Genomic DNA, 24,339 nt, shown 5'->3' with positions numbered 1-24,339 from the left:
GGCATCAATACTGAGGAGGTGAGAAATGCTACTGTAACTTTGACTCATTGATCATTAATGATCAAGGAACTGACCTCACAGCCCATTGTTCATTCAGTGGACTGGTTTCAGTTATTGTGCAAATGTACTGTTTATAAGGTTGGGGAAGCTTGCAGTCAGCTGAGACTGAAGAAGAAACGTTTCTCCCACTGAAAACGCTGCGTCAAGATGAACAGAAACAACCAAGGGATTTACTTACCTGGATGGTTGAGCGCGCATCAAGACAACGTAACCTTGACTCGTTTTGCATTTGATGATAGCGTAAGTAGGTAAAGTAAGTTTAAAAGTTTATTTATTAAGCACATTTCAAATTCACAAAGTACTTCACAACAGGAAACAGGAAACTAAATTAGAAAACAGACAAAAAGATAAAATAAAATAAAACTGTAGATTGAAAAAATCTTGACAGTGAGATCTTGACTCGAGAGACTGTTTAGTGCTTTGTATTTGCAGACAGGAATTGTAGATATGACATTAGATATGACATTACAGTAATCTGAGCGCAATGACACAGCGAGTAACAGACTCCAACTCTCCAAATGCAATATTTAATATTATTGTAACTTGTACTTTGTGTGCGCATTCCCTCTAACTGTGCTAATAAAATAAAGTGGCTATAAATGAGCCTCAAGATACCATTTTAATTAAACACACTTCAGCTTCTGAATTATCTGGACGCTGCCTCCACCTTTCAGCAGAGATTGTGATTCTCCTTCTAAATCCTCGGTGTAATTAGCCAGACCTTCAAACTTATTATTCACAAGGCATTTCACTGGAAGTGGAACAAAAGACACATTTCAATAATGCAGCTAGAGACTGTTTAACTACTTGACTGTGCAAGATGACAACGGGGACTTGCCAAATGATGTGCAAAGAAAACCTAATCATCCTGTTCTAGCTTTAGATTCAAAATGCTACCGAGCGCCAGCTGTGCCAAGTCACCCCACACCATCTGCAGCAGGATGAGCAGCCACTCCAATCCCTTGTTAAATTGGGGAGGGTCAGTTTTTCTACTATTGCTACCTCTTCATTCATTTCACTCCTTAACAAAAACACACACACACCTAAGACAATTTGCTATTAACAGTTTTAGGTTTTCCCCTTAGCTCTTTTAGAACTATTGCACTAATTAGGCGATAATGTGCAGTGAACTTAAGAAAGTTCTGTCTTCCATAACTGTGGACCTGACAGGTGTATAGCAAAAGTAAACAGACCAAGAAAATGGTTGTAAGACGTAGAGCTTGAAGGTATTATTATTCATCTGCCTGTCTGTAGGTATAAAGCAGGCAATGTATCTTTAAGGTATGATTAATTTATGTGTCCAATGTCAGGGGACAAAGTGTAGCCTATTTTTCAGCCTGACAACTAAACTGAAGGTTTGCTGCAACGGGGAGCGAAAAGCAGCCTGCCTAGACTTAAAATGGAATTTGGCACAGAACCACGAGTGTGTGCGCGCGCATGTCTACACACATGAAAAGCAATGGCAAAATGAGGGGAAAGAAACACAATCCTGCTCTTAATTTTCCCTTCAAATTTAGACTTTCATAATTTTATGCATCATTACTGTAGTGAGGAGGGAAAACAAAATTGCTATGCCGATCTAAAACTAATAAATCCAAACTTTGACTGCTTCTTTCTCTCTTTCTCTTTTGCCTGGCAGCTGTCTTAGGAGAGTAATAACAGAGGATGATACTTCAGATTAAGTCTATGCCTTGTGCCATCATTTACAGAGACCGCACAGTAGAATTTGATGGCCTGCTACTTACTCACCGTCTGCCTCAAGGACATAAATTACAGCAATGATATGCATATTCACAAATCCTGACATGCACTTTATTTGAAAAAAATCAATTTTGAGTTGTTTTTTTCCAGCTCAAACTTGAGATTATGTTGCTATTTGAAACAAAGACCTGTTTAACTTGCTTGGCTTCATATCAGCTCTGTTAACTCCCTGTTAGGGACAAAAAAAATGATGACAATTTGAATAGCGTTCATTTTTGTGTGTGTGTTTAACTTTGCAGCAAAAACTCTTAAGGTGACAAACTGAATCAAATTTATGTTTATATATTTTTTGAGTCAACTGGGGAAAAAAAAACCCTAGAGCGTTAACAAAGAGTGTCGATGAGCATGAAATTAAAATGCGCAGCTGCAGCTTATAGCTGCATAATCATTTCATCTCGTCTCCCTCTAAAGCATTCTTCACTCACTGGATATTTACAAACAAACTTTGATAAAATCCAACCAGGCTTTTCCTCAAACAGATCTGTGGTAGTTACACATGACGGCAAGAACGGCAGAGATGAGTCAAATTTAATAAACATAAAAACAAAACGAACCCTTCTGTGCTTCGGTATGGCGAGCCAAACAGTTGCTGATAAACATCCATTTGTGTCTTCAACTTGGCATTCTTTTAGAAATCAAACTGCTGGCAGTGCACCTCTATACATTTCACTGATCAATAAGATTAGAAAAGCACTATATAAATGCATTGCCTTTACTATCTATTTATCTGTTAGAGTTAGCCTCGTCTTAATTGGCTTTCCTACACAGCTAGAAACTATAATTTCTCCAGACACCACTTCTAAAGCTGAAATTGCACTGTTGGTATCGGTGGGACTTCATTTTATTTTATTGTATTTTGCAGCCAATCGTTTAATGGAGATTGCTAAGCTGTTGGGAACAATAAATAAAATCATCACTGTTTGATATTACTCATTTTATAAGTCCATTTCCCCCCTTTTTAGGCTACAAGCCACTCTTGAGCAAGGAGAGAAATATAGATATATATATATAGGCTGCTGATATCTGCTTAAACATGCAACAGTGAGGTGACATGCATATTTTGTGCTAGTTTGTGCTAATCTTCAGGTCACTTTTGATCAGGACATGTCCTTCAATGAGCATATTAAACAAATATGTAAGACTGAGAGTGATGCCGTAAACCTAGTTCATTCATGACTTCTAGGCTAATCAATTACAATTAGACTATTGTAATTCATTATTATCATCAGGTTGTTCTAAAAGTTCCATAAAAAGCCTCCAGTTAATACAGGGACAAGAGAGAAGGATCATATTTCTCTCAGATATTTTTTCCTGTTAAATCCAGAATTGAACTTTAAATCCTTCTCATGAACTATCAGGTCTCATCATATCTTAAAAACCTCATTGTCCTTTCTTAACCAAGCACTTCGCTCTCAGACAGCAGACTTACTCGTGATTCCTTGGATAGAATAAAAGTAGAATTGCCTCAGCCTGATAGCTGAGGCAGAGGCTTCAGCTATCAGGTCCCTCCCCTGTGGAGCCATCTCACAGTTTGGATTTGGGTGACAGACACTCTCTCTCTACTTAAAACTTTCCTTTTTGATAAAGATTATAGTTCGGATTGGAACAGGTGACATTGAACTATCCCCTTAATCACGCTGCAGTTGGCTCAGGCTGCTGTGGGACAGCTGTGATATGCTACATTGTGACACACTGAGCACTTCTCCATTCACCTCTTTTCCCTTTCCAGGTGTTTAGAATAGAATGAAAATATTATTATCCCACATTGGGGATTCACGATTTTCTGTTGTTGTTGTTTATTTACCACTGCAAGATGTCATTACTTTTTCATCTTCTTTCTCTCTCAGTCTGTGTTTTTGCCTGTCTCCCTATGCTTTGTTTTTTTTTCCTGCCCCCGCCCCAACCAGTCACGACAGATGGCTGCCCCTCTCTGAGCCTGGTTCTGCTCAGAGAGGTTTCTCCAGCCCACCTTCACGCGGTCTTTGCACATAGGGGGTCATTTGAATGTCTGGGTTTTCTCCAGAATGCTGTGTAAAGCACTTTGTAGTGACTGTTATTGTGATTTGGTGCTATATCAATAAACCTGAACTGAAATGTATTTTCTTTATTAGCTCATAGAGTTTGAAAAATACAAGCAGTGGAAGCATTTGGCACACTTGCCAAACTTGTGAGGCTGAGCCTCTGTCTGAATAAGGTGATAACAATTCCAATCTCATAAATACAGGGAACTTTCCCACATTGGTTACAGCAATGCTGTTTTTCTACAGTGTGGATAGACTGATCCAGCTGTTATTCACTGAAAACATCTTCACACTCATCATGAGGTCTGTCCGGATATTTTCAGCTGTGGTTCTGTGAAGCAAACAGAGATGGACAATTAAAAAAAAGCCAGTCATAACAGTGTAGTAAGATTAGCAAATCACACAGGAAGAGGTCTCCTGACGCACAGAAAAACTGGGCATGGTAGAAGTGAAACATTAAGTCAATTATCTTTTGATAACCTTTTGAAATTTTCTATAAAACTAAAAGAATGTCTGTGCCCGTATCTGACAGTAGCAGCAGCTACATCCAAAACGAACTGAATAAGGGGCTTTCTCTGTCTTAAAAAACAGAAAAAAAAAAATGGCACAGTCGGATTGTGGAATTTATTGCTCAGGGCAGTTCTCAGGGGTTCTGAAATCACAATATTTTATTTTTATATATATATATATATATATATATATATATATATATATATATATATATATATATATATATATTTATTTTACTACTCATTCTGGAAGCCTTATAAATATAGGCAGGTACACACTGGTCTCTAGTCTGTAGTATAAAGCGGTATATAACAACTATCACTTAAGATTCTGTGAATAATAATAATAGTGAATAAGAGCTTTTTCTTTAAGTATTAGCTGCTTTAAGGAAATACGAGTCATCTGTGGGATGTAATCAGTGCACCGGGGCCAAAATAAGATCACTTTAAGTGTTACAACTGCTGTTGATCCCTTTTGTAATGACATTACAATAAAATGTCTTTATAGCTACTAAATGCCAACAGAAGAAGCAGAGATGGAAATTTTACACACAGTAAATATCCATTAAAGAACTTAAATCCATGAATTATATCTGTTTTTTTTGTTGGTGTTAGTCTTCTATCAGGCATTCCTCCATCTTTAAATCCCCTCTGGCATAAACAAACAGAAATAATAAAGACGGTAAAATGCTAAAACACTGCAGCAACAACGGCAATTGCATTAAAAATCATCACCCAAACATGTCAATGAAAACTCATCTGACCTTTATAATTGAAAAAAAAACCAAACAAACAACCTAATAATGAAAAGATTTTTGTAAGTAGCAATAAGAAAGCTAATCCAGGTAGATAGTAAACAGAGAAACAATACATAGGCCTTCTATCTAATTTCTTTTTAAATAACTGCAGCTTGGAAATGAACCACATTTAGAAAAGAATACATAAAAAATAAAACTATTTATGTCACTTTTGTGCACTTCTACGGTAAAGCCCTCCACGCTATAGAACATCAATTACAAATGAAATGAACTAAAGAAAGCTTGTTTTCTTCTTACCATTCCAGTGTCGGTGATGTTTAATTATCGTCTGCAGTCAACATGCATCTTCACACTGAGAGATGGGAGGTTTGAAAAACGCAGCACTAGTTTCCAAGGTAACCAAAGGTGAATCCAGTTTGAGTTACAGAAGTGTTTTAAAAAAAAAATGAACAAATGCAAAAGATATCCCGGCCAGCTACGAAGGAAGAATTGTCCCCGAATAATAGAACCAAAGTCCTTTTTCGCTCCTCAGTGGGCCGCGAACTCGGTCTCAAATACCAAAGTGCTCGTCAACATTAACTTACCCAGCTTGACAATTACTCACAATACAGTCAATGTTTAAATGTTTTGCCACCATTAATTTACAAATGCTTTGACATCTAATTCACTTGGTTGTGTATCAAGGACTTGTCAATAATAGTAGGTAATGATGATAAAACAGTAGCAGTACTGTGTTGAAATCTTTAGTGGACTTGTAGGACTGCCAATGTGAACTCAAAAGAAAGCAAATCGAACGTATACAGTTCAACAAAAACACGACATTTAGACTAGAATTAGCTGCATTTACAGTTTCTGCAGAATTTACCAACGTCCAGTAAAATTAACTCTGTTACGTGTTTATTAATGATTAAATGATGATATAACAAATCAATAGGTTTTTTTTGTTTTGTTTTTTTCCAGAAAAACAGAAACCCCATAATGCCAGCGGTAATGACTCATTTGTCATAAAGTTTTGCAGAATTGCGTGACTGTGAGTAACTGGTTTCCTATTACCTACCTACAGCCAGAAGGGGTTGATAGTGGTTGATATTTTTGGTGGTAAGAGGTGGACACATTCGGATGGCAAATGGTGGCAGTGGCAGACCAGACAGCAAACCGGTTAGCAGGAACTTCAGCTGGACTTCTTGCTGGTGGGAAGATGTAGGAAGTGTCTCACCGGCTATCAAGGTCTGACCTGGAGATGGAAAAAAAAAGATAAAATAAAAAGACAAGACGTCAAGTGTTAAGTTGGACATAATGTGAAAAACTACCTCTTATTTGCTCCTTAAATAATGAAATAACAACAGGTTAGGAAAATCTAACCTAAATCAAGACTTTTCTTTCATTATCACTGTCACCATTGTATTCTATCTTATACAGCTCATATGTAGAGGGAAGGCTGTCATTCTGTAAATCAATCACTGTATAACACATAGACAGCAAAGTGGGGTGCTACCATCTGTATGAATATGTTCAACGAAGAAATAAACACAAGCAAAATAAACAAAAAGTCAAAAAAATATAAACCAAATATAAACAGAAGCTTCTTGAGAGCAGCAACATCAACAAGTGAACTGCAATAACAAGATGCTACATTATGTGAAACAAACAGTGTTGAATACTGTGCAGGAAATAAATCATCCCAAATCAAGACTGTAGACACCTCGTACTTGTAAGAAGCTTAATAGCAGTCTTTTGAATACAAATTTCAACTTGGCCTTACTGATCTAAAACAAAGCACTTGTTTGTCTGACGTGGAAACGTTGTACACAATGCGACTACAGCTGGAGGCAATAGAAAAGAACTAATATTGGTTATTTCAATGAGCTGTGGACTTAGTTATCAGGCTGAGCAGCTGTAATTATCACAAGAATTTAGTGGTATGTTAAAGTACTAAAGGCAAAGAGTAGCTAGTGCCCTCATCAATTTTAATCAACAATCAATTTTAAATATCAAGAAAACATTTTGTTGGGATGTGGGTGGGCCCTCCGTAATGCGAGTGTCACGACTGGCAGCCAGCACTGGAGTAATGACGTAAAGGTCTCTGAGGTAGCTGAGGAAGCATTCCAATAGTAAGACTCCTCACTCATGTTATCAGAGAACGGGTTTACGAGATAAGTAACAGCAAGTTTCTTCAATACTTTAAAATCACAGACTGAGACATAGATGTGAAGGCGATTCGCTTAAAAAAAAAAAAAAAGAAATTTCATTACTGCACATCAGACTGCGCATTTTAATGCACTGTGAACGAATAACTCATCTTTATCTGTGTATCTGCTGGAGAGCTTTAGTATTCCCTGAGGAACAAACCTTAAATTGTCATTAGCACTTGTTAAATAATTCATTTGGTTTTCTTGATTTCTTTACACTGGACATGTACTGTCTTTCAGCTTGGAGTTAGATTCTAATCTTATGTTATTATAACTACAAATAAAACAAAAAAACCCCCAAACAAACAACACTGTGCCTACCATAGATTGCAACAAAGGAAAAATGGTTTTCTAGTTACCAGCTATTTCCACATCTCAGTGTAATAACAAGCATGTTTTTGTTTCACAGACTATAAGTAACCTGCATGACAGTGATATTTCCTCATAACAAGAGCTTTAGTCAGCAACTGTCAAACAGAGCTACTGCTCCAGGCAGTAGATGGCTTCAGTCTGTGTCTCTCTCTGTGTGTGTGTGTGTGTGTGTGTGTGTGTGTGTGTGTGTGTGTGTGTGTGTGTGTGTGTGTGTGTGTGTGTGTATATATATCTATATAGATATATATAGATTAAGGATAGAGACAGAAAACTCCTCCCTTCTAATGCCATCCACCTCCCACAGGTCTACCTCTCAATGCAAGTTAACTCTCACTTAATACAAATGACAAACCTAACACAAAAAAAGAATCATCCTATTACAATTTTACATTTACATTCATCTTTTGACAGGCAGCCTTAAATCATCAGGGAGGATAAAGAGAGAGGGTGGAGAGGAAAAAAAGAATTAAATGAAGGAGAGACATCATAAGCAGAAAAGATGAGACCAAAAAAAAGGGGAAAAAGGGAAAGAGAGGAAGGGCCATGCATCTATGGGACTCTTTGTGCAGAGCTGCTCAACAGGGGAATAAGGCTGGCTTGTGAAGTGCACAGAGGAGAAACCAGCAGTCACACATTAAAGCAGAAACTGAAGGGGTGCCTTGAGGCCCACTCAACTCGCAGAGGTACAATAAAAGATACACTAAGACCTGCAGCATCCACACACACTAATCTAATTCCCTTCATGTTTTTGAGTTTTCACATTTTCTCTCAAAAAAATGAAAACCATCCTTCTATGATGAGAATGAGAATGCTTCAGCTGCACCAAGATGTGACATGTGTGACGTTTTGCCTTCCAAACCGCAAACTATATTGTCTGAGATGCGCATTGTAGTGGAGTGTCGATGGTGGTGGTGTGTTTAGGCATACCAATCATGCTGTTAAGAGACAGATCCTGAATCTTTTTCTGGTTTGGACCCAGTGGAGCTCCACAAAATGACACAGGGGAGTAGAGCGGCGACAGACCCGAGCTGTCATGGAGAAAGAGAAAGAATCATTCACCACATGAACTTCAGAGTACTTCAGAGTGACATAAATGAATAAACACATGCGATATTTCATAAACTGCATACTAATTATATGCATTGCGTCTTAACCTTCCTTAGTTAACTCAGCTTTCCCTTTCAAAACCACCTCACTGAGAATATAATTTATGTCATCATATCAAACGTAAGCTAAAAAACTTTTTAGGAAACATCAGACTGTCAATTTAGAGCACCGCAAAAGAAAACTTCTGCAACTCATTAGCCGTGAAACAGAAAACCCACCTGTCAAGCAAATGAATTCAAACAAGACTATAATAAGAAAATTCCTCACATACTGACGGAAAGCAAAAACTTTTCATCCCTTTTTCATTTAATGCTGTGGATTTCTCTTGTTTGCCCACATTAAATTGGCTTGTTCACAGGCAGGCAGAATTCACTCTGTCTCACGTAGGAACCTGACTTAAGAGAGAAATACAAAACTGTTCTCGACAGCAGCGAGGGAACGCTCCATCAAACGAAAAGACACGTCAACGACAACCAAACCCCTCTGCACAGCCCACCTGTGCCAGTCACGATGAAGACTACATTTAGGTCAGAGGATTATTATTTAAAGTCAGCTTGAGTCACCTTACAAAGTAGTCAAACTTTTAACCATTACGTCTAGCTTTCAACTGTGAAATTGTAATGTAATTTTGCAGAATTATTTGGCTTTCTGCATACGTCTGTGTGTACCTAGGATTGGCAGCAGCTTTGCCAGTGTGGGCTCTGAGCTCCCACAGCATGGCTCTGCCATCGCTGACCATGAGCGCAGCCTTGTTTTCGTTGACGGGGCAAATCACCATGCGATATGGTCGGACGGTCTTTGTGACTCTGATGGCGTCACACTGAGAGCGCAGGTCGTACACAAGCTCCTGGACACTCTGTTCTGGGTCTGGGAAACCGAAGGAATAAAGGAAAAATACGACAAAGAATTAGGAAGAGAGAAAATGTACAACGAGGTCGACATGCAGGAAGAATAGTGGCAGATAAAAACCACATGATGGAAATTGTGGATTGAGAAGGACAAACGAGAGGAAAAAATATGTCAAAGTCTACACAGAGTAGATGTTCATAATACTGACAACGGAGGGGAAAAAAGGAAGAAGAATAGGAGTATATACGATTGAAAGAACAATTTTGAGCACATTAGAAAAAAGAAAAATAGAGAGCATAGAGATCTTTACATAGATTTAAGGCAGTAAAAAGAGTAGGTGAGAGATACAAGAGGAAATTTCAGGGAAAAAAAGGAAAATGGGTATAAAGAGATGTGTGTGGAGGAGATAGCAAGGAGAGTAAGTGAGGAAGAGAGAGAGATTCAGCGAGACAATTGCCTCCCATTGGCCTATCACGCTAAGCCAAAGATAAATGAGACAGTAAGGGGCTAAATGCCCGCTGGAGCATAGGAAAAAAGGCTACAGGATCCAATTGCAGTGCAGTTGGCTGAATAGATGATGACTGGGGGATGGAGCACTGAAGTGAGGAGCAGCTTAGGCGCTGAAGTGAGGAGTGAGTAAAGCACAACGGCTATGTGCAGTTTGTGAGTGGATACACCATTGTGAAAAGGTTTCATACCCGCTGCTTCCTCAGTGGCAACCGTGGAGCGACAAACTCGTAGTGTGATACAACCATTCTCATGGAGACAGTAGAGGGCGTCTCTCTGAGCACAGGGAATCACCTAAACACAGAGGGAGTGAAAAAAAGGGGATCATGTGTGATTGGGACTTTGCCAAATGTCTATTTGAGACTTAATGTTGAACAGGTGGTGTTTACATTTGCTCTAAGCACTGCATGAATTTGCCAATGTATTTGCTCCACAGCATGAGAACCCCCTAATACACTCATCAAAATCTACATGTGTAAATTTGTTTGGCACAAACAGAGGAAAACAGAGCAGGGGCTAAGCTTAATTAGCTTGTCAGATCTCATGCTAGTCTGAAAAGGAGGGATTTTTGCCAAAGGTTTAGGCTCCTGAGCCATACTGATGACATGATTGGGAAAAATATTATTGTGCAGACTTAAGATGTTATGGCATAGTCATGTTTTATAAATATATGGACAATAAGCTAAGAAGTTGGGAATTTAAAATATTGCTGACTACAGCAGGCAAGATCTATTAACATACAAAAAAGGGATACATTTAATAAATTATCCTGATGATGAGTTGTGCAAATATACAGCAGAATTCTACACTTTTACTCTCTCCCCTCACACCGAACCAGTCGTGGCAAATGGCTGCCCCTCCCAAAGCTTTTGTCGCGCTAAAGAGGAGTTTTTCCTTCCCACTTTCGCAAAAGGGGTCGTCTGATTGCTGAGGCTTTCTCTGTATTATTGTCGGGTCTCTACCTTACAATATAAAGCACTTTGAAGTGACTGCTGTTCCACATTACAGCGAGGATAGCAGAAAATTCACATTTCTCGGAGCACAACGGACAACAAGATGGTCATCAAAAACACTGAATGACTTGTTTGCATTTAACAGCTCTGAAAATAGTTTTATCTGAAAGTGCAAAGAAGCAGCAGCGTTTTGGGGCCAGTTCTAGCGTTGTATAAATATCAGATCCATTTCTGTGATCCTTTGAATATATTTATTGATGTGTGTGGGCATGTGCATGTGTTATTTTATTGTGTAATTCTCCGTTTCATGTGCAGCAGTTTGGTTAACTTTGTTGTTTTAAATATGCTGCATAAAGAAATTTGGACTGGATTTGAATTTTGTGTGTAAAACTATAACATAATAATGATGATGAAGTGTTCAGTTATTTAAATCTATCCACATTTTGTATGACAAAAGCCCTACAGAGCTCACCTGGTATGATCTGTAAACAATAAATTCTATATCAGTGCAGTTCTCATGTTTCTATACCTTATTAACTCATGACAGTAATTAATATATTAACGTTACAGTCACTGGTGAGGCTACATCACTGAACTTTTGCTTGTTACTTTTAACAGATAATCGAATCAAACTACTAGTTAAATTCATCTTATTCACAAATATGTGCATTCAGTTGTGATTGTTATTTTGACATCTTCACATTGCTTCTTTTGTTGGCTTTCTGAACGTCTGATTTCATTGAACATACTGTACATTTTAAAATACCTCACTCAATTTATGCCAGTGCACAAAATATTCCAAATACTGAAATGCAAAAACTGCAAGACATCAATCTGCAGCCATTTGAAATCAAAGTAAATCAGCACCTTGTTGAAAATGAACAGATAAACAACAAATTGATGGATTCTGTATTAGTTTGCTATTGATAGATGGAAAAATGACTGTAGGCCATGTTGACCTGACAAACTGGCAACTGCACACTATGTATGCCCCAACCTGACAGTGGAGCCTCTGTACACTCGAGCATAGACCTTTGCTGAACTGTGTCATCAGTCATGCAAATTGGCTGGAAGACAAGCACTTTATAACACTTAGAGAAAGGAGGCGTTGGTCAGACAGAGCCTAGGCAGCTGAGTAATACCCCTTTGCTTCTGCCCCTGGTGACTTTAGATCTTACTCCTTGACTACAAATGCTCATTCTCTACCTTTGTGTTGTTAAACCATAGAGACGTTTATTAAAACAAGATCAGTGACAACCCAAATAAAGTATGATTTATGATAGGACAATAATACAAAGAACAGAGCGCAATTTCACAGAAGCAGAACATGTCATCGACTGCAGAGATGAACTAATAACTGCAAACTGTTCCATGCATGTACATTCAGGCATGAAATTCAACGCGTTTCAAAAAGGCACATTAGGTCTCAAATACAATAGAACCACCGCCGTGAAAAATAAGGAGAGCTACACTGTGTAATGACAGGGCAGCACAATGGTCAATCTTTTGGAGACGGAGAGTAAGTACAGAAAGGGGGAGCGAACGGTGCGACTTTAAGACGGTTTCTGTTCGATTACTGGCACTGGAGCTGTGACAAATCCTCAGTGTAATACCCCCACAGCATTCATCAATTTCCAATTAGAAATCCAGACTTTAAAAGAAAGTGAATTGGCACCTAAAGGTCAAGTCTGTTGCTGTGGAGAGGCAGTATAAAGGAAGGGGGGACTTTTTTCCCCCCCTTGTTGCTAATGACTACATGGTCCTGATGTGCAGTTGTCACACCCAATGAGGAGAAACAACTGCAGAGGCGGGTGCAAAAAGAGTTAAGAACTTTATCATTCGTAGCAGGAGGAACTGTCTTCCTGGAGGAATCATCCATAAAAAAGACAGATTTCAGTAAAGCTCTTCAAGTAAGATGTTGATATATGAGGTTTGTTAAAGCCACATAACACACAGCCATCCTTTCACCTAGACCAACTACGGTGTCAGCGCAAAGCGGTTTAAAAAATGTCCTGCACATAATGTCAAGAGTGAGTGATTGGTGAGAACTCAGAGCCTGAAAATTTAATGCTGTTTTAAGGTTAACTTTCATCTCTTTGAGTTTAACCGAGATCCATATTAAAGGGATTTTGTGCGTATTTTTGCAGCGTGCCTCACCTGGATGAAGGGAACCCCGGACCGCTCGATGGCCACCACACCCACCGTCTGACTGAGCTCCAGGTCCAGGATCAAAATTTCTCTGGGATAAAGCAGCAGCATGTGGTTTCTCTTCGAAGGTAGGTAGGATAGCTGCAGGCAGTCGTTCAGCGTCACAGCCTCTGCCCTAAAGCATCAGACAGCAGGGGAATGAGAACAGGAAGTTAGTTAAAACAGCCTGACACTGAAACTGAGAACAAACTAGATGGAATGGTAAATAATAAACTATCAATCTTTATTGACAAAAAGACTTTCTTTAATCCAAGGATTAAGCATGTCCTGAAATTGCCTGTTTTCTCAGCGCAATTTAATGGACACGAAAGATGAAAAATGCAAATTACGATGACTAGAAATGAGGGTTAGATAATATACCGCTCAGTAAGTCAGTCTTATTCTCCAGATAAATCAGGATATAATGAGACTCTGCTGTAACAACAACACATGCATATGAAAAATGCAAATTCCATGCAAACCAATATGACGCTAGATTTAAAATTCAATATAAAATATAAAAATATATCTCATTTCTAAGGACAACTTGATATTTATTCATGTCTTCCCGAATAGAAGCTAGAATGAATGACTTATTATTGTTGGTTGGCTGATGAACTAAGCAGGTACTGTAAGAATTGCAAAGGATTTCCTTTACGTTACTTTTGGCTGCTCTGATTTGTTATTCACAGCGACTTCTTTCATGTGCGACTAAATTAATGACAGGTACTATTATCTGTGGCGGCAACCAGTTTTGATCTCTCCGTATCACAGCAAAGCGGTCACAGGTACTTCTGTTCAGTACAGTTCACTCAAGAAGGAAAAAGAGACGATTTGCACTGAACTTACGAGCAGGTCTACAGCCATAACTCATTCCAACAGCTGAATTCCTCTAAGTCACGGCAAGATCAAATAAAAGAGAGACAAACCTTATAACACAATGGAGATCATTATCATCTGGGGAAAGTGTAACAGATAAAATAGATTCAGTAGGGGAAGCTTTAGGAGTTACTGAGCTAAATTACACTTTTAGCAGCTTACTGAAGTCAGAAAAGAAAGAGAGGCTAAAATGTCTGAGTCACCAAAGGCAGAACATCAGAAAGGAGCAGACCTTAGATTGCAAGCAACAGATCTTCAGAGAGAAATGAAAAAAGAAAAAAGGGAGAAAAGGGAAATAAAAAGACCTGCAGCCCTCAAAGATTCAGCTCTCCAATTACCAAAACATCACACGCCCTTCTCGCTCTCTCAGTCGTTGTTATGAATAAGACATGAAAGCTACAGCGGTCAGAGGATCACACACAGTTACATATTGCTAAGTACATACACATATGTGTGCTCGCGCAGTGAGTTTGCTATCAAAGACGCAGGACATTTGATAGCAAAGGTGGATGCTTTTATTAAAGTTTTAAAGAACTCTCAAGGTTCTATTATTTAACTCACCCAAAGGACATTAAAGTCAAATACTGTCTTTATACAGCAGTCACAGCACCTTGAGCTTGTTATCTACACAATACAAATTCAGTTTACACACACTGGCAGCTGCTGGAGATGATACAGCAGAAAACTGAACTGATGCTCACACTGTGGGACAAAAAACAAACAAACCACAACCTAAAATACTTCTATAACAAAACCTGTCCATTTCAGTCGGTCACGTCACTCCATTACTGATCACTCGTGATTACATTTGTACATGTCTGTGAATGACCGGGTTCTCTTTCATGTTATGTTGTTTCTTTTTCCATTGCTCTCACACTACCTGCAGCCGAGCTTCAAATAAAACTCGAGAGTTTGTAGCGTTTGGAAGCAGGTGTTGCATGTGTACATCACCACAGTACAAAGCCATAAATCACACCTCTAAGACTGAAGTGAAGACTGAGCTTGAAAAAAAGTCCTCAATTATCCATTTATTATCCAGCCACAGCTGCCCTAAAAAACAGTGTTGGGAATAAGTGGTTGAATGTTTGCTTGATTAACCTCTGATTTTGAAATGTTCAGTGTGCAGTAGCAGGGCAGCATCGTACTGCCCTGAAACCAGCGAGCCGGCATTAACTGTGCATTTGTCGGTGTGGTTAGCAACTGTTCATCGAATGTGTCCAAATCAAGAGATTCAGTTTCATCCATTTTTGATCAGCAATATGAAGAGCAGCTACAGTCAGACAGAACCCCCAACTCATCGGTAAGATAATTAACTTTGCTATTCCCTGTTGTGTGGAAAACTACTCGCTCTGCACACAACATGATTTCAGATGAAGCTATGAATTTAAAAAAGGCCTGATTATTCAGACTTACTGCTTTTATCAAAAACATTATGATTCTTTCATAATCATAAGAACTACAACTTCAAGCGTCTTAGTGAATTATTTAGATTTTTTAAAAAAATATCTAACTTATAAATATTTCTGTCAGTTTAAAAGAAAACATACATTAGTCGACGTTGCTCTGTATATGTAATAGTATAGCTGACTTCATTTTGATAAATGAACCAAATCTCTAGTGACTAACACCCAGATTAATGGCTCCCTGATGGGACACTAATGCACACAATACCATACTGTATTCAGTAAGTTTCTGATAACGCTGTGGGAGAACAGAGTCTTGTTTAAATCCTCCATTTATAACCACTAGCAGACAGAACCGGCGAGAGTAGAGACTGTAGACAAAGGCGAACTGAAGGAATACAGCATCCTGGATAGCAATTACACACAGTTAAAGGTGAGGAAGGAAGTTGTCACACATGGATAGAAGACTAAAACAGACAAAATGAGAAAGGCACAAGAGAATAAAGACAAGTAAGATTAATGGAGTGTTTGTTATCAGAACTGGCTTGGTGGGTGGACAGAGAGACTGGGGCATGCTGCTATAAATAACCTGACAGTCACAACCACTCTAGCAGGAAGCTGCCAGCACATCAAACACGTCTACAGCTCATGCAACTTTTTCTAAATTAGCGCTTATACAATTTATCAAGTTTGTCAACTAATGGAATAAGAAGCCAGAAGAAGTACATCACTACTTCTGCTGCGTTTCAGAATTAAAAATCAATGTAGCAAATATGCCAAGTGATCAAATCCTTCCTTATTCTCTTGAGAAATGCTTCTCCCGGACCCTTGACTTGATTTAGCATCTGATCTAAGTTTAAAGAGGAATCTCACTGCTGTGCTGGAGAGACAGTTACATCAAAACTAGGTCATCTATGTAGTGAAAGGTGCTGTTCCTGGTTTTTTTTTTCTGCAATGACCAAAGAAAACAGAAAAAACAAAACAAACCAAACATAAAAATAGACCGTGTTAGTCCATACTGCTGTCAACAAAAATGCTCCATGACCTGCTTCTTACAGTGTTGCTTGTCGGGCCATTTTTATTGGTTAGGCTTGAAAAAGTGTCTGGAATACTTCTCCTGTTCACATAATTTGGAGGAGCTTTGCTGTCGAATGAACAGGGAGGTCTCAGGTAACACAGTGGGGAGTAAAATATACTCTACAGAAAGACCAATCGGCCACAACATTAAAACCACTGGCAGGTGAAGTCAATAACATTGATTATCTTGTTACACTGAGTAAGGGTGTGAGAAATTAAACAGCATGTGAACTGCCAGTTCTTGAATATGATGTCCTGAAAGCAGAAAACGGGCAAGTGTAATCTTAGTGACCTTGATGAGGGCAAGAGTGTGATGAAAATAATAATGCTGGCTATGACAGAAAGGAGGCAAAGTACAGAGCTCACTGTATATAGGCATGCATAACAACAGCCTGGTCTGACCGCTCATGCTGACCCCTCTTCACAGAAGAATGAATGTGAGAACTGGACCGTGGAGAAGTGGTTCTGGACTCACACGTCAAAATTTATTTTAGATTAGGAGCTATTAATATTCCTCAAGCTGTCATGTGAGAAACTACATCAATAATATCAGACAATAAAAATGTGAAATAGGCATAAGAAGAGAAAACACTTTATCACCATTTAATCAACATTTCCAAAACTAAGTGTGAACAAAAATGCGCATTTTTTGGCTAATGTTGTTTAAATTTGTATAAATCTGTTCACATGTGAGGGCAGATCCAAAGAGAATCAACATCTTCTCTGACAATGGCTCTTTTTCCTCCTTGAGAAAATACAAACAAATCCAGCAGTAATACTGGTTTAAAGTGCTCTCCCAGCAATGAGTCAGATTGAGCAGGTCCATCGCTGTTTTGATCAAATAATAAATATATAAATAAAACTTATTGAATTTCACATTCTTTGGATAGCTTTCGTTGTAAACCTCTTCACCGATTAAAATATAAAAACTCAAAATAAACTTTTGAAAATGTAAAATAAATGGATAAAACTTTACAGTCAGTTTGATCATTCAGAGTGTTTTGCAGGCACGACAGGCACTGACTTGATATTAGGCAGCTGCTTTTAATGTTGTGGCCAAACAGTGTATGCTTCCAGCCCTGTACATTACAAAGCCTGGTTAGTAACTGAGATTTAGTTCATATGACAGTAAATAAACCTTGGTGTTTACTTAGAAATCATATCATACGTTACAATCAGAGAAACATCACTTCTATCATGTAACAGTGATAACTATGACTGCCTTAAGTCAGTCCTCTTAAACCAGCCTTCTTTGCGCCACGGGCCGGTTAAATGTCAGACAATATTTCCACGGACCGGCCTTTAAGGTGTCACGGATAAATACAACAAAATAAAATGATACGACCAAGACAAAACCTGTGGTATTTTTGTAAATATAATAATAAACGCAAATTCACTGTGGAATTGTGTAACTTTATTAGCAGCATCCTCCTGAAATGCGTCAACAACATTGAGAGTAACATCCTTCTCCTTGCCCCTAATGCTCTTTGGTCGCTATGGTAACGTGTAAATATTTATTTCAAAATAAGACACACAACTACAACACGGGAAAAGACACAGGGAAACCGAGTTAACGATAAAAAAAAAATCCCGAAAACCATAAATTTCACACCCGAGCCTCATCTCTAGCGGGCCCGGTACCAAACAACGTGGCCCGGGGGTTGGAGACCGCTAACCGATAAGACTTTGTAGTTTACTTTGAACAACTTACAAAGAGACAAAAAAAGGGAACTGAACAACATTGAGCCATAGCATTTCAATAAAACATGACACCGAAAGGGTGACATAACCTACAGGAAGTTTGATTTAAAAACTGACTTAACTATTGTACCAAATGTATTCCACAGATTATCCTTTAGCACCTACATAAGTGTTGAAATGAAATTCAGACATTTATTAAAATATTAACATGCTGTACTGTATGAAGATCTTGGCTTTTCAGTAAGTAACGTCTTAAAAACCATACAATACTCCTAACATAAGAGCTTCATTAGACATAAACAACAGTCTATGTGTCTCAAAAAAAGGATCCAAAATATTTTAAAATAAAGTCACGGAAGGAAAATTAATTTCATTTCACTCACGTGGGCTTTTCATTGGTAATCAGCACTTTGACCTTGTTAAGGGCCTTCTTGGCACCAGTAGGGGCCGGAGCTGTTGCAGGTGCAGGTTTGGTATGCGCTGGGCTCGCATGAGGACTGGCAATGTAGACCTTTTTGCCAGCGCTGCCTGGGGGTTTGGAGTAAGAAAAGTCTGTGATGAAGACGATCCCTTCACTGGTCAGCACTGGATAGGAGAAAAAGGACAGAAGAATATTATAAAGATTCATTTGCTTATAAGAGATTGTCAGATGTCAATATTCTGTTTTCAATTTGCCATCTGTTATTTGTGAAAGTCTCTGCTTTGACTTATCTTTTTCCACAAAAAAAAACACCACTGGTTAAATTGTTGGCTTCACAGAATACCAGTTACATGCTTTCAGATATAAGATATGTTCAACCATACTGCAATAAACAGTAAATGTAAGAGATCAAGCATGCCCTGTGTATGTGGGTGGCAAAGTGAAGAATTCGAAGGCTTCGTTAGTTTTTTGGTAAGTATTTTGTTCACCTACATGCCATGTTGGAAGGGTCAAAAGGGTCAAAAGAAAAGGAGAGGATATTCTCAGCGTAGCTTTTTTTCCACAGTTTGGTGCCTGTGTCTCCATTCCACAGAACAATGTAGTTGGGAGGATGGACAGCTAACAAGAGATCACGAGATGCATCCTGATTCCACAGCCACTCCAAGTCTGACAGAGGGAGCGAGCAAAACAGAGAAGAGGAGGTGAGAATGGAAGTGTACTGCGCACCAGCAGGAGTGGCAGTAACAGCGTCCTAATGAAAACAAATAGTCAACAGCAAACCATCGGCTCAGTGTCTCTTCTTGGCAGGACTGCCACTGAGCTGACAAACATGTTTGGTGTCTTGAAGCTGTCTTACCCCCGATAGGTTTGGAGTGCTCCTGTATCTCACAGTGGGCTGTGCCGCTGACCACATCCCACACTATAATCTTCCCCGAGGCATCTCCCGAGGCCAACCGCAGACAGTAGGGTGAGCTCAAGTTGTGGTAGTAATTTTCCCTGGACCATTTTACCTTCCAACATAAAACACTAATTGAGTCTCTGGGAGGAATATCAGGTAAAGCTGTAAGCCTTCTACATTTGTCGACAGAATGCTCAGAAAGTCAACAACAGAAAAGAAAAAAAAAACAATAACAGCAAGGTCTGAAGATGTATGATGAATTTCACTAAATGCGACATTGGGGAGATAAGAGAGAGTAAAGGACATTATAGGAAATGCATAACACTGAAATAGGGCTGTTCGATATAACGATATATATCGGATGACGATATAAAAACGTCTATCGTTTCATTTCACGCTATCGTTTGTTTCATGGTGTCGCAAAATAAACTGTTTACGGCAATATTTTTTCATCGTTTTGATGGTCACTGTAGTGGCTTCTTAAAGTTCTCTCTTTCTCTTATATGTAATATAACCACACTACGGACGTACAAGCGCCTGTTTTTATGCGTTGTCGTTAGCAACAACGACGGTAACGCCATCGCGTGTCCGCTTGTTTATGTACCACATAAACCTTTCACAATAAAGCTCAAGATCCTGTTGAGACTTTTCAAAATAAACTGAATGACGTGAAAGAGCAGATTATTTACGGATGAGAATTAAAAAAGAGCCGCCAGGTGCTAAAAAATAAACCTTAGACTCAAACGTTAGAACAGGCTTTTCCCCGCAGCACGCCGTGTAATAAATACTCACAAAGAAAACGGTGGCCTTTACAACTTATGTCTAAAAATGTATAGTTTCATGCATGGGTTAAAACACTCGACTCCAGCTACATGACGCGCAGCTGGAAACACTTCCCGCAAGACGAGCTGCCCGAGATTCACAGAATTTATAGAAAATGTTACATTTTTGTGATTTATATTGTTATCAGACGATAGATGTCTTATATCGGGATATGAGATTTTGGTCATATCGCACAGCCCTACACTGAAATGCACATTTTATATGTGAAATAACAAATTATTCCACATACAAGATGGTGTTTAAATAATTGATTATGTCTGTCTATTTGCTCCCAGGTAGGCATGCCCTTTACTGTAGGTACTTCTTTTTCCTTTTTTCTTCATTCAGCAAGTTCTCTTATGTCAGGCTGGGTGGTGAGGAATAGCTTGTTGCTGTGGCAGCGGTGATTTACAAGATTAAAGTGTTCTTTATAGTGAAGAATGAAAGGCCCGGATTGAGCCCAGGCACTGATAATCACTATAGAATTTATTGCCCATTATTTACTCTTCTCTTCTACAACACACATGCACACGCACACAGACCCAAACAAAATGACTCTCTGTCAATGCTCTGTGTTGCAGGTGTTGGTTTACAAGAAGCAGAGAGAGCCAAAAGTACTTCACTCAAGGTCACACGATGCTAACATTGATACTGTGAGACATAAATAATACAACCCCACAAGGTGTGTTCACTTTGTAGCCTCATTAGTGTGCCTATTCTCCAACGGCTTAACTTAATGGTATATATTAAATCATATTTTGAAGTCTACGGAGCAGAGGCGCAACAGTGAGTCAATTAATTCATGTAATTAAACAGCAATTATGTTGTTGAGGGAAACAATTAAGCCAATTTACTTCTCAAACTCACCTTGACCACATTTGCCTTGTGTCTCTCCAGCACCTGGATGGTCTGGGCGGTCTTAGGATCAATTATGAGAATACTGGAGTGACATCCCTGAGCTATGAGCCCCTGCCAGCCCCTACAGACCATGTTAGCAAGGCAGAATAGGAGGAAAAGGAAAGAAACAGATGAAAGATACGTGAAATGGTTTGGGATGTGAGACATTGATGTACAAAAGATAACATATGATTCAGACTGTGAACTCTGGACATTATGAATTTAAACTTATGTTTCCAGTCAACCTGAAGCTTAAGTGCACCCTCTCCAGTAACACAGCATTATTCAACAACTGTGTCTGCATTCTGATTTCTGTGCTTTCCACTCCATGTCTAAATTCATCTTCTTTCTGTGTGCATACAAGACCTGCATGCATATTTGCCTGGAGTGCATCCAGACTGCAAAAAAATCAAAGCTCAATGACACAACAAATTTCAAAATTCAAACATAACTTGAAGCTAAACTTTCAGTTCCAATGACAAAAGCTGCAAGTGCAGAGACTGTACTATATGCTACAACTACACAAGGTAATTTATCTCATATGATGCGTACATAAAGTTAAATATTCACAAGGACAGTTCTCTTTTTAAATATATCTGGTGAAAAGCAAAAATAGCATTAGAAGCAAATGTATCATATTTAGGTTCATGTATGCGAAATTAAACTTTGGCACTATGCTGCTCTAATCTAAAGTTTGATCACGCGAGTCTGACTGCGTTGACAGTCTCTGCTGGATTGCTGTGGAGGATGAGGCATTAGAAATTCATCAGGCCCGACAAAATGTCACATGACATTGCACAAGAAATACCCCGCATGTTTGTGGGCTCAATGATAAATTATCAGTGGCCGTTCACGCTGACAACTTTACATGCAGCAATGAAGACAAGCCACGAAACTGACACGATGCAAACATCAGTTCCTTAACGTCATCTGTCAGTCGCGTATTGAATTAACCAAATTATGCTAGCAGCAGAGAAGCGGTACTCACCAATCTACGGCGGTTTTATTCTGCAAATTGAGAGTGCCAGTTAACGTCCGAGCCGCGAGTTTAATGTTGACGGTGTAAGGAATCATTGCTCTTCCTAAGGATTTCTGCTACGTTAACATTTAATGAGTAAACACTGCTAAAATTAATTAGCTTATCTGTATCGGCTCTGTTGTGAATATTAACAGGAAGTGAAATGGTGTTTCTAAATAGGATGCCGTGTAGGAACAAATTCCAGCAACAAAGTTCCGCAATGAATACAACAGTACTATCCCCCACCCCACCACCGCCAAAAAAAGAGAGAAAAAAGAAAAAGAAGCAAAAACAAACAAACAAACCCCAAAACCAAAAAAAGTTGTAATATATGTAAATAATAGTTACAGTAAATACTGTAACTGAAAAACATACGGGCTACATTTATTGTTTTAATCCTCCCAAGATTATAATAATAAAAATAAAATAATAAAATACATTAAATGAAATGAAATCAAAAGTTGCCTAAAATACAAAAGTGAATAAGCCTCAAAACAAACAGACACACAAACAGCTGCTTTCATTTTTCTTTACCAAGTGCTGCATTTATAACACAGAAGATATACCAGTTTCACAGCTGAGACAGACAGACAGACAGACAGACATACACATTATACCAGAAAGCTGTTCTCGGTTGCTTATTGACAGAGGGTTGCCTGGTTGCTTGGGCATATTTTTATGCGAGTTGCCATTTTTGATACAACCTCAAAGGGTGTCTCACATGTAAGGTGAGTGTACAAACCACTACACTATGGAGTCCCTTTGCAATGTGGGGGAGAGATATCCAAAACTAAAGAAGAAGAAACAGTTGATGAAAACTATGGATTGTTTTAGCTATTGTTTTAACTATGGATTCAGTTTATTTAGACCAGGGGTCTCAAAGTTAAATGAGCTGTGGGCCACTGCTGGCACTGTCATCTTATTGGATGGCCACTTTAGTGTTCAAGTAGTACGAAAAAACATACAAACAAACAAGCAAACTTAATCCTTTCACATTGGTACTCTGTGTCTGGCCAGACGCGTGGCAGCACTTCTGCTATAATTTTGTTCATATTTAACAAAATAAATATGCAGACAAATTTTTGTTTTTTAAATAACTTATTTTAACCCTGCACGCAACAAAAAACAAATCCTCCCTAAGAACAAAAGTAACTTCAAAGGCCAAATTGTATTATATATTTTATCATACAATTTGGCCCAATATACGGACTGCAAGTAAGGGTGACGTGGCCCTCAAGTGGCCCCCGGGCCCTGATCTAGACTGTGGCATACAGCGTTAAAGGCTGGCTGCCAACTGACTTCTTGTGTAAATAAAAATTTAACTGAAATGATCAATCCCCCAGTGGAAATGAAGTGAAATTAACCTGAAGTGGAAGCATCCAGTACCCAGTAACTAGGGAATTATTATTGTTCTGCTTTAATTGGTGTTCGATTATAAAATGTCACTGAAAACATTTTTATCCTCTTTTCAATTGCAATTTATTCACAATTTAGCATCCAGCACTTGAAAAGATTAAATACATAAACTATCCCAAATACTCATTTTGTTTGTTTTCTTTTTAATGTCATATGAGTTAAATGAATGATGAAATGCCTCAAATCTTTTGTGTTTTCAAAAATGACTTATGTACTCCAATAAAGTGCTTAAGTTTAGTGGCTTATTTAATATTTAACAACAACCAGTGTCATAACTACTGCAGCAACTCAGCAACTTCATATAATTTCCCCTCGGGATGCATGTTCAGTAGAGACCCCACATTTCTCACTGTGTGAAGAGTATCCTGCAGGAAGATGGTGACATCATATTTTAGTCTGATGGGCTTGGAGGCAGCACACAGGGGAGTGCAGTGAATGGTTTCTGGCCACCAAAGCTGTGAAACTGAAATATAAACTACCTCATTTAAATGTCTGCAGTTCGAGAGTAAAATCTTTGTGACTTTTATTTGCCAG

The 24,339-nt window shown here is 38.7% G+C and overlaps 1 protein-coding gene across 1 annotated transcript in view; it reads right to left on the bottom strand.

Moving 5' to 3' along the window:
* The window catches only part of wdr11 (WD repeat domain 11), a 61,779-nt gene extending 39,198 nt beyond the window's left edge, over positions 1-22,581 (bottom strand). The window contains exons 1-10 of the mRNA XM_084947926.1: positions 22,360-22,581; positions 21,342-21,453; positions 19,611-19,764; positions 19,247-19,420; positions 18,717-18,918; positions 13,244-13,409; positions 10,325-10,427; positions 9,446-9,644; positions 8,598-8,698; positions 6,167-6,343 (exon numbers count right to left, since the gene is read on the bottom strand). Of these exons, the coding sequence (XP_084804052.1) occupies positions 6,167-6,343; positions 8,598-8,698; positions 9,446-9,644; positions 10,325-10,427; positions 13,244-13,409; positions 18,717-18,918; positions 19,247-19,420; positions 19,611-19,764; positions 21,342-21,453; positions 22,360-22,445 (1,474 nt within the window). The 5' untranslated portion in view covers positions 22,446-22,581. The remainder of the gene's footprint in view (positions 1-6,166; positions 6,344-8,597; positions 8,699-9,445; positions 9,645-10,324; positions 10,428-13,243; positions 13,410-18,716; positions 18,919-19,246; positions 19,421-19,610; positions 19,765-21,341; positions 21,454-22,359) is intronic.
* Between the last annotated feature and the right edge of the window lie 1,758 nt (positions 22,582-24,339).

This window comes from Perissodus microlepis, chromosome 13 (genome assembly GCF_051167445.1).
Source record: "Perissodus microlepis isolate ML-2025 ecotype Zambia chromosome 13, ASM5116744v1, whole genome shotgun sequence".
In the NCBI taxonomy this organism is placed as follows: domain Eukaryota; kingdom Metazoa; phylum Chordata; class Actinopteri; order Cichliformes; family Cichlidae; genus Perissodus; species Perissodus microlepis.
The sequence above is the reverse complement of the archived record's forward strand: the minus strand, read 5'-3'. Positions and strand labels throughout refer to the sequence as shown.